This window comes from Salmo trutta, chromosome 6, assembly GCF_901001165.1.
Source record: "Salmo trutta chromosome 6, fSalTru1.1, whole genome shotgun sequence".
NCBI lineage: Eukaryota > Metazoa > Chordata > Actinopteri > Salmoniformes > Salmonidae > Salmo > Salmo trutta.
The window spans coordinates 52844356-52856632 of NC_042962.1; the positions used below are offsets into that span (position 1 = coordinate 52844356).

Below are 12277 nucleotides of genomic sequence, written 5' to 3' on the forward strand. Positions count from 1 at the left end.
CTAACCCTAAACCTAACTCTATCCCTAACCGTAACCCCAAAACCTAACCTTAACCGTAACCCTTAACCTAAACCTAAACCTAACCCCTAACCCTAATTCTAACCCTAATACTACCTTAACCCTAAACCCCCTAGACTAACAAAATGTCCCCAGTTGGTAAAATGTCTGTATGTTTACTATTCTTGTGGGGACTTCTGGTCCCCACAAGTATAGTTAAACGCGTCCAGGTGCACGTGTGTGTGTGTGTGTGTGTGTGTGTGTGTGTGTGTGTGTGTGTGTGTGTGTGTGTGTGTGTGTGTGTGTGTGTGTTGGGGTCCCGGCACCCACCCTGAGAAGGTGTCTCTGGTCATGCTACCATGCTGTCTGAGTACGGTTTTACTCAGGTCAAACAGAACGTCATGTAGACTCTGTTCCTCGGTGCGTTTGGTGGTCAGCTCCAGTATCTGTGTGGAGCGGCGGAACAGCTTGCTAGCATAACAAGTTGCCGCCGCCGTCTCCATCTTGTCTCCGGTCAGCACCCACACCTTCATCCCAGCCTTCTGGAGAGACTCGATGGTGTCTGCTGCCTTGTCCTGGAGCCTGGAGAACAGGCAACATAAAGTCAGGCAGCAGTCAATGGAGCAACGCTGTACATGGTCATCAGCAGTCAATGGAGCAACGCTGTACATGGTCATTAGCAGTCAATGGAACAACGCTGTACATGGTCATTAGCAGTCAATGGAGCAACGCTGTACATGGTCATCAGCAGTCAATGGAGCAACGCTGTACATGGTCATTAGCAGTCAATGGAGCAACGCTGTACATGGTCATTAGCAGTCAATGGAACAACGCTGTACATGGTCATTAGCAGTCAATGGAGCAACGCTGTACATGGTCATTAGCAGTCAATGGAGCAACGCTGTACATGGTCATTAGCAGTCAATGGAGCAACGCTGTACATGGTCATTAGCAGTCAATGGAACAACGCTGTACATGGTCATTAGCAGTCAATGGAACAACGCTGTACATGGTCATCAGACCTGTCAATCTTTCAATAATTTTTCTAAATCTCTAATTCTACCACATCCATACAGAGCAGAGATTATTTATTCAGGTTTAGAATACAAGTAGAATGGAATGGTGCAGACACACAGTTCAGAATAAAAGTAGAATGGAATGGTGCAGACACACAGTTCAGAATAAAAGTAGAATGGAATGGTGCAGACCCAAACAGTTCAGAATAAAAGTAGAATGGAATGGTGCAGACCCAAACAGTTCAGAATAAAAGTAGAATGGAATGGTGCAGACACACAGTTTAGAATAAAAGTAGAATGGAATGGTGCAGACAAACAGTTCAGAATAAAAGTAGAATGGAATGGTGCAGACACACAGTTTAGAATAAAAGTAGAATGGAATGGTGCAGACAAACAGTTTAGAATAAAAGTAGAATGGAATGGTGCAGACACACAGTTCAGAATAAAAGTAGAATGGAATGGTGCAGACACAAACAGTTCAGAATGGAATGGTGCAGACACAAACAGTTCAGAATGGAATGGTGCAGACACAAACAGTTCAGAATAAAAGTCCTACACCAACTATCTCCAGTAAGATACCGTTGTCAAAACTTAGTGTAGTTCTGTTTTACACTGGAAAAGTATCACTCACTATCTAAATGTAGTTAAGTACAGTACAGTCGTGGCCAAAAGTTGAGAATGACACAAATATTAATTTTCAAAGTCTGCTGCCTCAGTTTGTATGATGGCAATTTGCATATACTCCAGAATGTTATGAAGAGTGATCAGATGAATTGCAATTAATTGCAAAGTCCCTCTTTGCCATGCAAATGAACTGAATCCCCCAAAAACATTTACACTGCATTTCAGTCCTGCCACAAAAGGACCAGCTGACAACATGTCAGTGATTCTCTCATTAACACAGGTGTGAGTGTTGACGAGGACAAGGCTGGAGATCACTCTGTCATGTCACCACCAGTACAGAGCTTACTCAGTAATGGCAGCAGGCAGGTGTGAGTGCATCTGCACACACAGTGAGGCGAAGACTTTTGGAGGATGGCCTGGTGTCAAGAAGGGCAGCAAAGAAGCCACTTCTCTCCAGGAAAAACATCAGGGACAGACTGATATTCTGCAAAAGGTACAGGGATTGGACTGCTGAGGACTGGGGTAAAGTCATTTTCTCTGTTGAATCCCCTTTCTGATTGTTTGGGGCATCCGGAAAAAGCTTGTCCGGAAAAGACAAGCTGAGCGCTACCATCAGTCCTGTGTCATGCCAACAGTAAAGCATCCTGAGACCATTCATGTGTGGGGTTGCTTCTCAGCCAAGGGAGTGGGCTCACTCACAATTTTGCCTAAGAACACAGCCATGAATAAAGAATGGTACCAACCCATCCTCCGAGAGCAACTTCTCCCAAACATCCAGGAACAGTTTGGTGACGAACAATGCCTTTTCCAGCATGATGGAGCACCTTGCCATAAGGCAAAAGTGATAACTAAGTGGCTCGGGGAACAAAACATCGATATTTTGGGTCCATGGCCAGGAAACTCCCCAGACCTTTAATCCCATTGAGAACTTGTGGTCAATCCTCAAGAGGCGGGTGGACAAACAAAAACCCACAAATTCTGACAAATTTCATGCATTGATTCTGCAAGAATGGGCTGCCATCAGTCAGGATGTGGCCCAGAAGTTAATTGACAGCATGCCAGGGCGGATTGCAGTGGTCTTGAAAAAGAAGGCTCAACACTGCAAATATTGACTCTTTGCATCGACTTCATGTAATTGTCAATAAAAGCCTTTGACACTTATGAAATGCTTGTAATTATACTTCAGTATTCCATAGTAACATCTGACAAAAATATCTAAAGATGCTGAAGCAGCAAACTTTGTGAAAGTTAATATTTGTGTCATTCTCAAAACTTTTGGCCACGTCTGTACACAGGAGACTGGTGGCACCTTAATTGGGGAGGACAGGCACGTGGTAATGGCTGGAGCGGAATTAGTGGAATGGTATCAAATATATCAAATGTGTGGTTTCCATTCTCCCCTGTAGAAGCCATTATTATGAGCCGTCCTCCCTCAGCAGCCCCCACTGGTACAGTAAATTGGCTTTGGGGTGTTGAGCTGGAGTGTGTTTGGGGAGTTGGTTTGTTGCAGCAGCAGTCCAACGACACAGAGCAGGGAAGTCTATAACGAAGCTGCAGTGCAGTTAGGATTCACAGCTCCCTACACCGCTGCTGCCTGCCAACCAGCTAATTACTACCACAGCCCAGGAGTCAGACAAACACACAGACGGACAGGAAAACAAACGGACAGAAAAACAGAAAGACACACACACACACGAGCACGCATCAACATGCACACACAAAGACAGATGTGAAGGAAGATGGTGAGACTAAAACACTACACACTCACTAACACTAACACACAGATAGACAGATAGCGAAGTGAGTGAGAGAAAGGCAGCGCGATGGGCTGTGACTGACTCTCTTTAATGGGGCAGAAGCAGACCTGATACCAGAGTAAAACCTCTGGTGCTTCAACATGACGTCTGTGCTGACAGACAGAAGAGCAGCAAGAGACCCCACTTCATCAGCTGCTATGGATGTCTGGCAGAGATCAATAACAGTGGAACTCTAATGTGGTTATCTGCTCATTAGCAGGCTGCACTGGGGACTGACACACACAACATATTGACTGACTGACTACTGTTCATGTTAAGCCTGAGAGACTGCAGGACTGCAGCTAACTAATATTACTGGTTCACAGGCTGCTTTGGGAAAGAACAAGTACCATCATTACAGGAACGGTCAGCCCTATAGTTCTACAATGTGATTCGTTCAATAGCTAACATCATTACAGGAACGGTCAGCCCTATAGTTCTACAATGTGATTCGTTCAATAGCTAACATCATTACAGGAACGGTCAGCCCTATAGTTCTACAATGTGATTCGTTCAATAGCTAACATCATTACAGGAACGGTCAGCCCTATAGTTCTACAATGTGATTCGTTCAATAGCTAACATCCTAGACCGGGTCAGTGAGTCCGATTGTCAGTAATTAACTATGCAAACTAGGGCTTGGAGAGTGAGGTTGACTTTCAGTTGAATCAAATCAAATTGTATTAGTCACATGCGCCGAATACAACAGGTGTAGACCTTACAGTGAAATGCCCCGAACCAACAGTGCATTTTCGAAAAATACGGAAAAGAATAAGAGATAAAAGTAACAAGTAATTAAAGAGCAGCAGTAAAAGAAATACTCTACGGTTGCTAATCTACTCCGTCTCTCTAGTCCCATACATTGTTAGCTCTAAAGAGAGTTGCCCTTAATATAACTCTTCTGTCCAGAATATAGAAATATAATTAGTAGAAGCAATAGATCTAAAATCCACAAGATAGTGGTTCTGATTCTACGTTGTGATTCTAGATCGGTACCTGTCCTCGACAGCAGTGGCCCCATGAATATATAAATAGAATTGGGTAGAAAAGACAATGTAGATTGTATGATTCTACGCTGCTGTGGTTCCAGAACGTTACCTGTCCTCCACGGCGGTGGCCCCCAGCAGTATGAAGTCCTTCTCAATGAGGTCATAGGCCTCGGCCAGCTTCCTGTCTCGGTCCTGCAGGGCCAGCTTGGCGCTGTTCAGCAGGTGACACGTCTCCTCGTACTGAGCCACGCTCAACTTCCTGTACGCCACGCACAGTGTCCGTAGGCCCTCCTGAAGAGAGAGAGAGAAATAGACAGAGCGAGAGATAATTATGTTATGCTTTGATATGATTACTGGACACTGATGTTGCAGTTGACAATCCGATAATAACAATTATTCCACTGTTCTGTTAGCTTTTTTCCCCGTTAAAAACAGTCAATGACATCACTGACAGAGCAGTGGGTTACAAAAAGCTGCCGTTTGCACAGACTGGCATCGAGGGCTGTCCCGCTGGGCAGAGTTTCCATACCAGTTTAGTTTGTGGCAGTAGACTTATGACCTTGACCTTTCACATAAGCAAACACACACACACACACACACACACACACACACACACACACACACACACACACACACACACACACACACACACACACACACACACACACACACACACAGAAACAGTGAGACCTCAGTTCTGACATTCTCTCAGCGCCAGTCTGGTTCACACCAGCATCACCGCTGGCCATCCCATTGTAACGTAACCAGGGAAACACATTCTCCCTGACAGTCAACAGAAACGGGTCGGCACCGCTGCCAACGGCAACCCAAACTGCATCCACAATTATGTCACCCTTGGCAACCAGCCTGTCCTGATTCTGTCAGTGTGGCGTTGGAGAGATTGGGCCAGAGCCACGGACACACAGGGATCAGTAGACTACCTCTATGTTGGCACCAAACACTCCACAATGACAGTCAATCACCATCTCAGTTACATTCCATATACAGCTGTCTTGGAACTTTTGGTGGCCAACATCTTAACTAAGGACACTACCACTAAAGGATACAAGAATCAGTTAGCATTTAGCAGGGTCTACCATACAGCCATATGACAATATACACCTCAAGCAAAGCAAAAATGAAAGTCAAAAATGTATTTGAGGTCAGAAACTCTGAAAGTCTGAGTTTGGAGCTACTTTAGGACAACGGCCTCTAGTGTCTGATAGTGGCTGTACAGTCGTGGCCAAAAGTTTTGAGAATGACACAAATATTAATTTTCACAAAGTCTGCTGCCTCAGTTTGTATGATGGCAATTTGCATATACTCCAGAATGTTATGAAGACTGATCAGATGAATTGCAATTAATTGCAAAGTTCCTCTTGCCATGCAAATGAACTGAATCCCAAAAAACAATTCCACTGCATTTCAGCCCTGCCACAAAAGGACCAGCTGACATCATGTCATTGATTCTCTCGTTAACACGGGTGTGAGTGTTGACAAGGACAATACCGGAGATCACCCTGTAATGCTGATTGAGTTTCAATAACAGACTGGAAGCTTCAAAAGGAGGGTGTTGCTTGGAATCATTGTTCTTCCTCTGTCATCCATGGTTACCTGTCATTTTCTCTGATGAATCCCCTTTCCGATTGTTTGGAGCATCCGGAAAAAAGCTTGTCCGGAGAAGACAAGGTGAGCGCTACCATCAGTCCTGTGTCATGTCAACAGTAAAGCATCCTGAGACCATTCATGTGTGGGGTTGCTTATCAGCCAAGGGAGTGGGCTCACTCACAATTTTGCCTAAGAACACAGCCATGAATAAAGAATGGTACCAACCCATCCTCCGAGAGCAACTTCTCCCAACTATCCAGGAACAGTTTGGTGATGTACAATGCCTTTTCCAGCATGATGGAGCACCTTGCCATAAGGCAAAAGTGATAACTAAGTGGCTCGGGGAACAAAACATCGATATTTTGGGTCCATAGCCAGGAAACTCCCCAGACCTTTAATCCCATTGAGAACTTGTGGTCAATCCTGAAGAGGCGGGTGGACAAACAAAAACCCACAAATTCTGACAAACTCCAAGCATTGATTCTGCAAGAATGGGCTGCCATCAGTCAGGATGTGGCCCAGAAGTTAATTGACAGCATGCCAGGGCGGATTGCAGAGGTCTTGAAAAAGAAGGGTCAACACTGCAAATATTGACTCTGCATCAACTTCATGTAATTGTCAATAAAAGCCTTTGACACTTATGAAATGCTTGTAATTATACTTCAGTATTCCATAGTAACATCTGACAAAAATATGTAAAGACACTGAAGCAACAAACTTTGTGGAAATTAATATTTGTGTCATTCTCAAAACTTTTGGCCACGACTGTGTGTGTGTGTGTGTGTGTGGTGTGTGTGTGTGTGTCCTTACCACAGCGTTGTGCTCCACTCTGGCTTTGACCTGCTCCACCTTGCCAGAGATTACTCTGGGGAAGATGGAGGAGTCGGCCCCTTTACAGAACAGGTAGTACTCCCCTGTGGACAACCACACAGTTAAAACAGGTTCCTCATTAGCAGAGAGAAGCATCATTAGTTTGCAGCAGTGTGTGGCAGACAACACTAGAGATGTTCCTCAGTGAGACTGACTCTACAGTCCTTAGTATGCCTTCTGCCTGTTAACCTCCTAGCACACATATGGCCCTCTCTATTAGCATACAGTACACAAACACACACATACACACTTACAGAATAATGACTGGGTTGCCGTAGTAATGACTGCTTTCATCTATAAAAAGCACCAGCCACTCCCATACAGATACATCTAGTTTATATGTTCTAGTATTTTAATGGTAGTAATTGTACTAGAGTACAGTAACATCTAGTTTCTGTGTTCTAGTATTATAATGGTAGTAATTGTACTATAGTACAGTAACATCTAGTTTCTGTGTTCTAGTATTATAATGGTAGTAATTGTACTATAGTACAGTAACATCTAGTTTCTGTGTTCTAGTATTTTAATGGTAGTAATTGTACTAGAGTACAGTAACATCTAGTTTCTGTGTTCTAGTATTATAATGGTAGTAATTGTACTATAGTACAGTACCTCTAGTTTCTGTGTTCTAGTATTATTATGGTAGTAATTGTACTATGGTACAGTAACATCTAGTTTCTGTGTTCTAGTATTATAATGATAGTAATTGTACTATAGTACAGTAACATCTAGTTTCTGTGTTCTAGTATTATAATGATAGTAATTGTACTATAGTACAGTACCTGTGGTGGACCTGACGATAACACTCATTCTCCTTCTCACAGAGTCAAAGGTCAATACCTCCAGCAGCTCAAACCTGGATGCAAGAGAGAGAAAGGGAGAAAGAGGTTGGGTTACTGACCACACACACACACACACACACACACACACACACACACACACACACACACACACACACACACACACACACACACACACACACACACACACACACACACACACACACACACACACACACACACACAAAGATAAACTGATGCCCACAGGCCGTGGCTGGAGTAATGGACACACACTGACCTCTCGACCTCATCCTCCCTATTAAGAATCTCCATGTGACTGTCCTTCAGCCGCAGATAGGTGAAGCCAAGCCTGGGGGAAAGAGGAATGTACCATTACTGTCAGAATAGGGGAGCAGGTTAAACTGCAGTTAAATGTACGGCTATACAGTGCATTCGGGAAAGTACTCAGACCCCTTGACCTTTTCCATAGTTTGTTACGTTACATACAGCCTTATTCTAAAATGGATTACATTTATGTAAATAAGGTATTTTTGTTTTTTATTTATATTAAAAAACCTGTTTTCGCTTCGTCATTATGGGGTATTGTGTGTAGATTGATGAGGAAAAACTATTATTTAATCAATTTTAGAATAAGGCTGTAACATAACAAAATGTGGAAAAAGTGAAGGGGTCTGAATACTTTCCAAATACACTGTATATTATCTATCTATCTAGTTCATTTCAAATACCTGGGAGTAGGAAAGACTTTCTGCCTGTGTGTGCATGAGTCTGTGAGTGATTTAGCGACAGTGAGTGAGTGAGTGAGTGAGTGTCAAGCCAGTCACCTCTTCATGCCCTCCACCAGTGCCACCTCGTCAGGAGAGGATGATATGTAGAAGGAGGTGGCCTTGTTCTGGTGGATACCCATCTTGATGCCATCCACTGTCTCCTCCTCCTTCACCTGTACCGTGTGGCACAGACACAACGCCCGGAAGAACAACTCCTCAGACTCCTGACAAGCCAAGCACAGAGAACACGTCACACACACACACACGTATAAACACATAAATACAGGAAACATACACGTTTGAATACATCATTTGGATCCATAGTAAAACACAATCCATGTTTCCTGAAGGTCATGCTTCTTAGTCCTCGTACACACAGAAGACAAAGGATTGGCACAGGCTGGTCACCGGAGTGAAGCGGCCCTCTCTAGTCCTGGCACACAGCAATGTGTATGTGTGTGTGTGTGTGTGTGTGTGTGTGTGTGTGTGTGTGTGTGTGTGTGTGAGAGAGAGAGAGAGACACTGGATCCCTGGGTGGATGAATGTGTCATCCTTAGAGAAGGTATCAGTGTCACTCTGAGTTTAGGGTTCACCCAGGACATCCAGGTAAAAGCTGTTAGTATCCAGCTGGTCTTCATAGGGTTAGTGTTCACCCAGGACATCCAGGTAAAAGCTGTTAGTATCCAGCTGGTCTTCATAGGGTTAGGGTTCACCCAGGACATCCGGGTAAAAGCTGTTAGTATCCAGCTGGTCTTCATAGGGTTAGGGTTCACCCAGGACATCCGGGTAAAAGCTGTTAGTATCCAGCTGGTCTTCATAGGGTTAGGGTTCACCCAGGACATCCGGGTAAAAGCTGTTAGTATCCAGCTGGTCTTCATAGGGTTAGGGTTCACCCAGACATCCGGGTAAAAGCTGTTAGTATCCAGCTGGTCTTCATAGGGTTAGGGTTCACCCAGGACATCCAGGTAAAAGCTGTTAGTATCCAGCTGGTCTTCATAGGGTTAGGGTTCACCCAGGAAATCCAGGTAAAAGCTGTTAGTATCCAGCTGGTCTTCATAGGGTTAGTGTTCACCCAGGACATCCAGGTAAAAGCTGTTAGTATCCAGCTGGTCTTCATAGGGTTAGGGTTCACCCAGGACATCCAGGTAAAAGCTGTTAGTATCCAGCTGGTCTTCATAGGGTTAGGGTTCACCCAGGAAATCCAGGTAAAAGCTGTTAGTATCCAGCTGGTCTTCATTGGGGAATGAACAATATCTGACCCTGTATCAGTGGTTAGGGAGGGGTAACTTGTCCTGTGCATAGTCGCACAGTACATCAAGTGACAGTGAGGCTCTCTGTCTCACCTTGCCCCCTGGTCCAGGTGAGGAGTCGATCATGTCCATGCTGGTTGCCCCTGGCATGACCTGTCCATTACAGATGGCATCAGGGACGTAAACATAGCCGTCCACACAGCACTCTATAAACTCCATGTTGTTCTCTGTCAGGGTGCCTGTCTTGTCTGTAAACACGTACTCCACCTGAAAACACAAACATTCAGGTAAGAGTGGTGAGTGTGTGTGGTGAGTGTACTGTGTGTATAGCCTACCTGTCCCAGTTCTTCATTGAGGTCAGATGTGTTAACCTGAGCCCTCTCTCCCAGCTCCTCGTCAAACATCTCATCATCCCACATGATGAAGTAGGACCCCAGGAACTTCTGCATCTCCACGGTAACGTACATGGACACGGGGATGATGTAATTAAACAACACCATGAAGGCCAGGAAGTCTGTGAACGCCCGGATCAACTGGAGAGAGAGAAAGGAGGGAGGTATGAAGAGGGAGAGGGGGGAGGAGGGACAGTCAGAGGTGACAGGGAGAGAGAGAGAGAGAGGAGGGAGGGAGGTATGAGGAGGGAGAGGGGGGAGGAGGGACAGTCAGAGGTGACAGGGAGAGAGAGAGAGGAGGTAGGGAGGTATGAGGAGGGAGGTAGGAGGAGGGACAGTCAGAGGTGACAGGGAGAGAGAGAGAGGAGGTAGGGAGGTATGAGGAGGGAGGTAGGAGGAGGGACAGTCAGAGGTGACAGGGAGAGAGAGAAAGGGAAAGTGAGAGGTGAAAAAAACATCAGCTATTGCATAAAAATGATTGTAGTTTTATAACCTACTATATGGCGTTGCCTCTCTGTGTCAGTCTTCTGGTTGTAGAATGGCTCGTCTTTGTCCGGGTCAGCCTGCCACACATACTTCAGCACTGTGTTGATCAGAGCCTTGCTGATCAGGATGCACAGGTACACTATCAGATACGCATTCATTGACCTGGAGGGGGAGACAGAGAGGAGGGGGAGACAGAGAGGAGGGGGAGACAGAGAGGAGGGGGAGACAGAGAGGAGGGGGAGACAGAGAGGAGGGGGAGACAGAGAGGAGGGGGAGACAGAGAGGAAGGGGAGACAGAGAGGAAGGGGAGACAGATGCAGAGGAAATGACATAAGATGCCTTCAGGAAGGGTCGGACGGTCTGAACGGGTCTTTATGGGGAAACGGATATGATGCAATTAGATGGCAATCAATGTTAAGTGAACCTGTCTGGAAACATGGTAAACATGCATCATAAAGTGGAAAACACAACCAAGTTGGTGGGCCTTACTTCTCCACTGCAGAGCGTTTCTGGGACTTGGACTGGTAGTTGAGCGCCATCTTGGTCTCCATACCAGTGTAGATGGCAACAGCTAGGAGACACAAACCAGAGGGTCAACTTGAGGAGACATTTCACATCTGTGCAGCTGAAGGAAAGAGACTAGGAAAGGGAACGACTTTGGAATATTGAGATGCAGCCCTGATGGCAATAATATCAGTCAGATCTGACAAGTCAAGTCTCTGTCCGTACTGAATACTATCATGGTGTCCTACAATTATCTGTGAAATCAACTCCCATCACACTCATCTGATTTCATAATAAGACTTGGCTTGCAGTCATGTCGTCTCCTTCCTGCTTGACAGTTTGTAATATTCTCACTCATACAGGTCTGTACAGGCCTCAGCAGCTGGTCTCATTATACAAGCCACAGTGTGAACACAGGAACTTAATGATTTGGAGTGGAACCTCTAAACATTCCAAACCCATTATATGAATGAAAACTAGGAATCTATTTTAGATTCTATAACTGATGTCATTACAAGGTCACCCAGTGTGGTGTCTTTAAATTCTATTAGTGATGTCATTACAAGGTCACCCAGTGTGGTGTCTTTAAATTCTATTAGTGATGTCATTACAAGGTCACCCAGTGTGGTGTCTTTAAATTCTATTAGTGATGTCATTACAAGGTCACCCAGTGTGGTGTCTTTAAATTCTATTAGTAATGTCATTACAAGGTCACCCAGTGTGGTGTCTTTAAATTCTATTAGTGATGTCATTACAAGGTCACCCAGTGTGGTGTCTTTAAATTCTATTAGTGATGTCATTACAAGGTCACCCAGTGTAGTGTCTTTACATTCTATTAGTGATGTCATTACAAGGTCACCCAGTGTAGTGTCTTTACATTCTATTAGTGATGTCATTACAAGGTCACCCAGTGTGGTGTCTTTAAATTCTATTAGTGATGTCATTACAAGGTCACCCAGTGTGGTGTCTTTAAATTCTATTAGTGATGTCATTACAAGGTCACCCAGTGTAGTGTCTTTACATTCTATTAGTGATGTCATTACAAGGTCACCCAGTGTAGTGTCTTTACATTCTATTAGTGATGTCATTACAAGGTCACCCAGTGTAGTGTCTTTACATTCTATTAGTGATGTCATTACAAGGTCACCCAGTGTAGTGTCTTTACATTCTATTAGTGA

The 12277-nt window shown here is 44.6% G+C and overlaps 1 protein-coding gene across 5 annotated transcripts in view; it reads right to left on the reverse strand.

The window, feature by feature from the left end:
• The window catches only part of atp11a (ATPase phospholipid transporting 11A), a 66163-nt gene that overhangs the window by 17875 nt on the left and 36011 nt on the right, over nucleotides 1-12277 (reverse strand). For all 5 annotated transcript variants that reach the window (XM_029756901.1, XM_029756900.1, XM_029756904.1 and 2 more), the window contains exons 9-18: nucleotides 11085-11166; nucleotides 10607-10757; nucleotides 10053-10250; nucleotides 9811-9984; nucleotides 8525-8691; nucleotides 7978-8049; nucleotides 7683-7756; nucleotides 6841-6944; nucleotides 4532-4713; nucleotides 328-579 (exon numbers count right to left, since the gene is read on the reverse strand). In XM_029756901.1, the coding sequence (XP_029612761.1) occupies nucleotides 328-579; nucleotides 4532-4713; nucleotides 6841-6944; nucleotides 7683-7756; nucleotides 7978-8049; nucleotides 8525-8691; nucleotides 9811-9984; nucleotides 10053-10250; nucleotides 10607-10757; nucleotides 11085-11166 (1456 nt within the window). The remainder of the gene's footprint in view (nucleotides 1-327; nucleotides 580-4531; nucleotides 4714-6840; nucleotides 6945-7682; nucleotides 7757-7977; nucleotides 8050-8524; nucleotides 8692-9810; nucleotides 9985-10052; nucleotides 10251-10606; nucleotides 10758-11084; nucleotides 11167-12277) is intronic.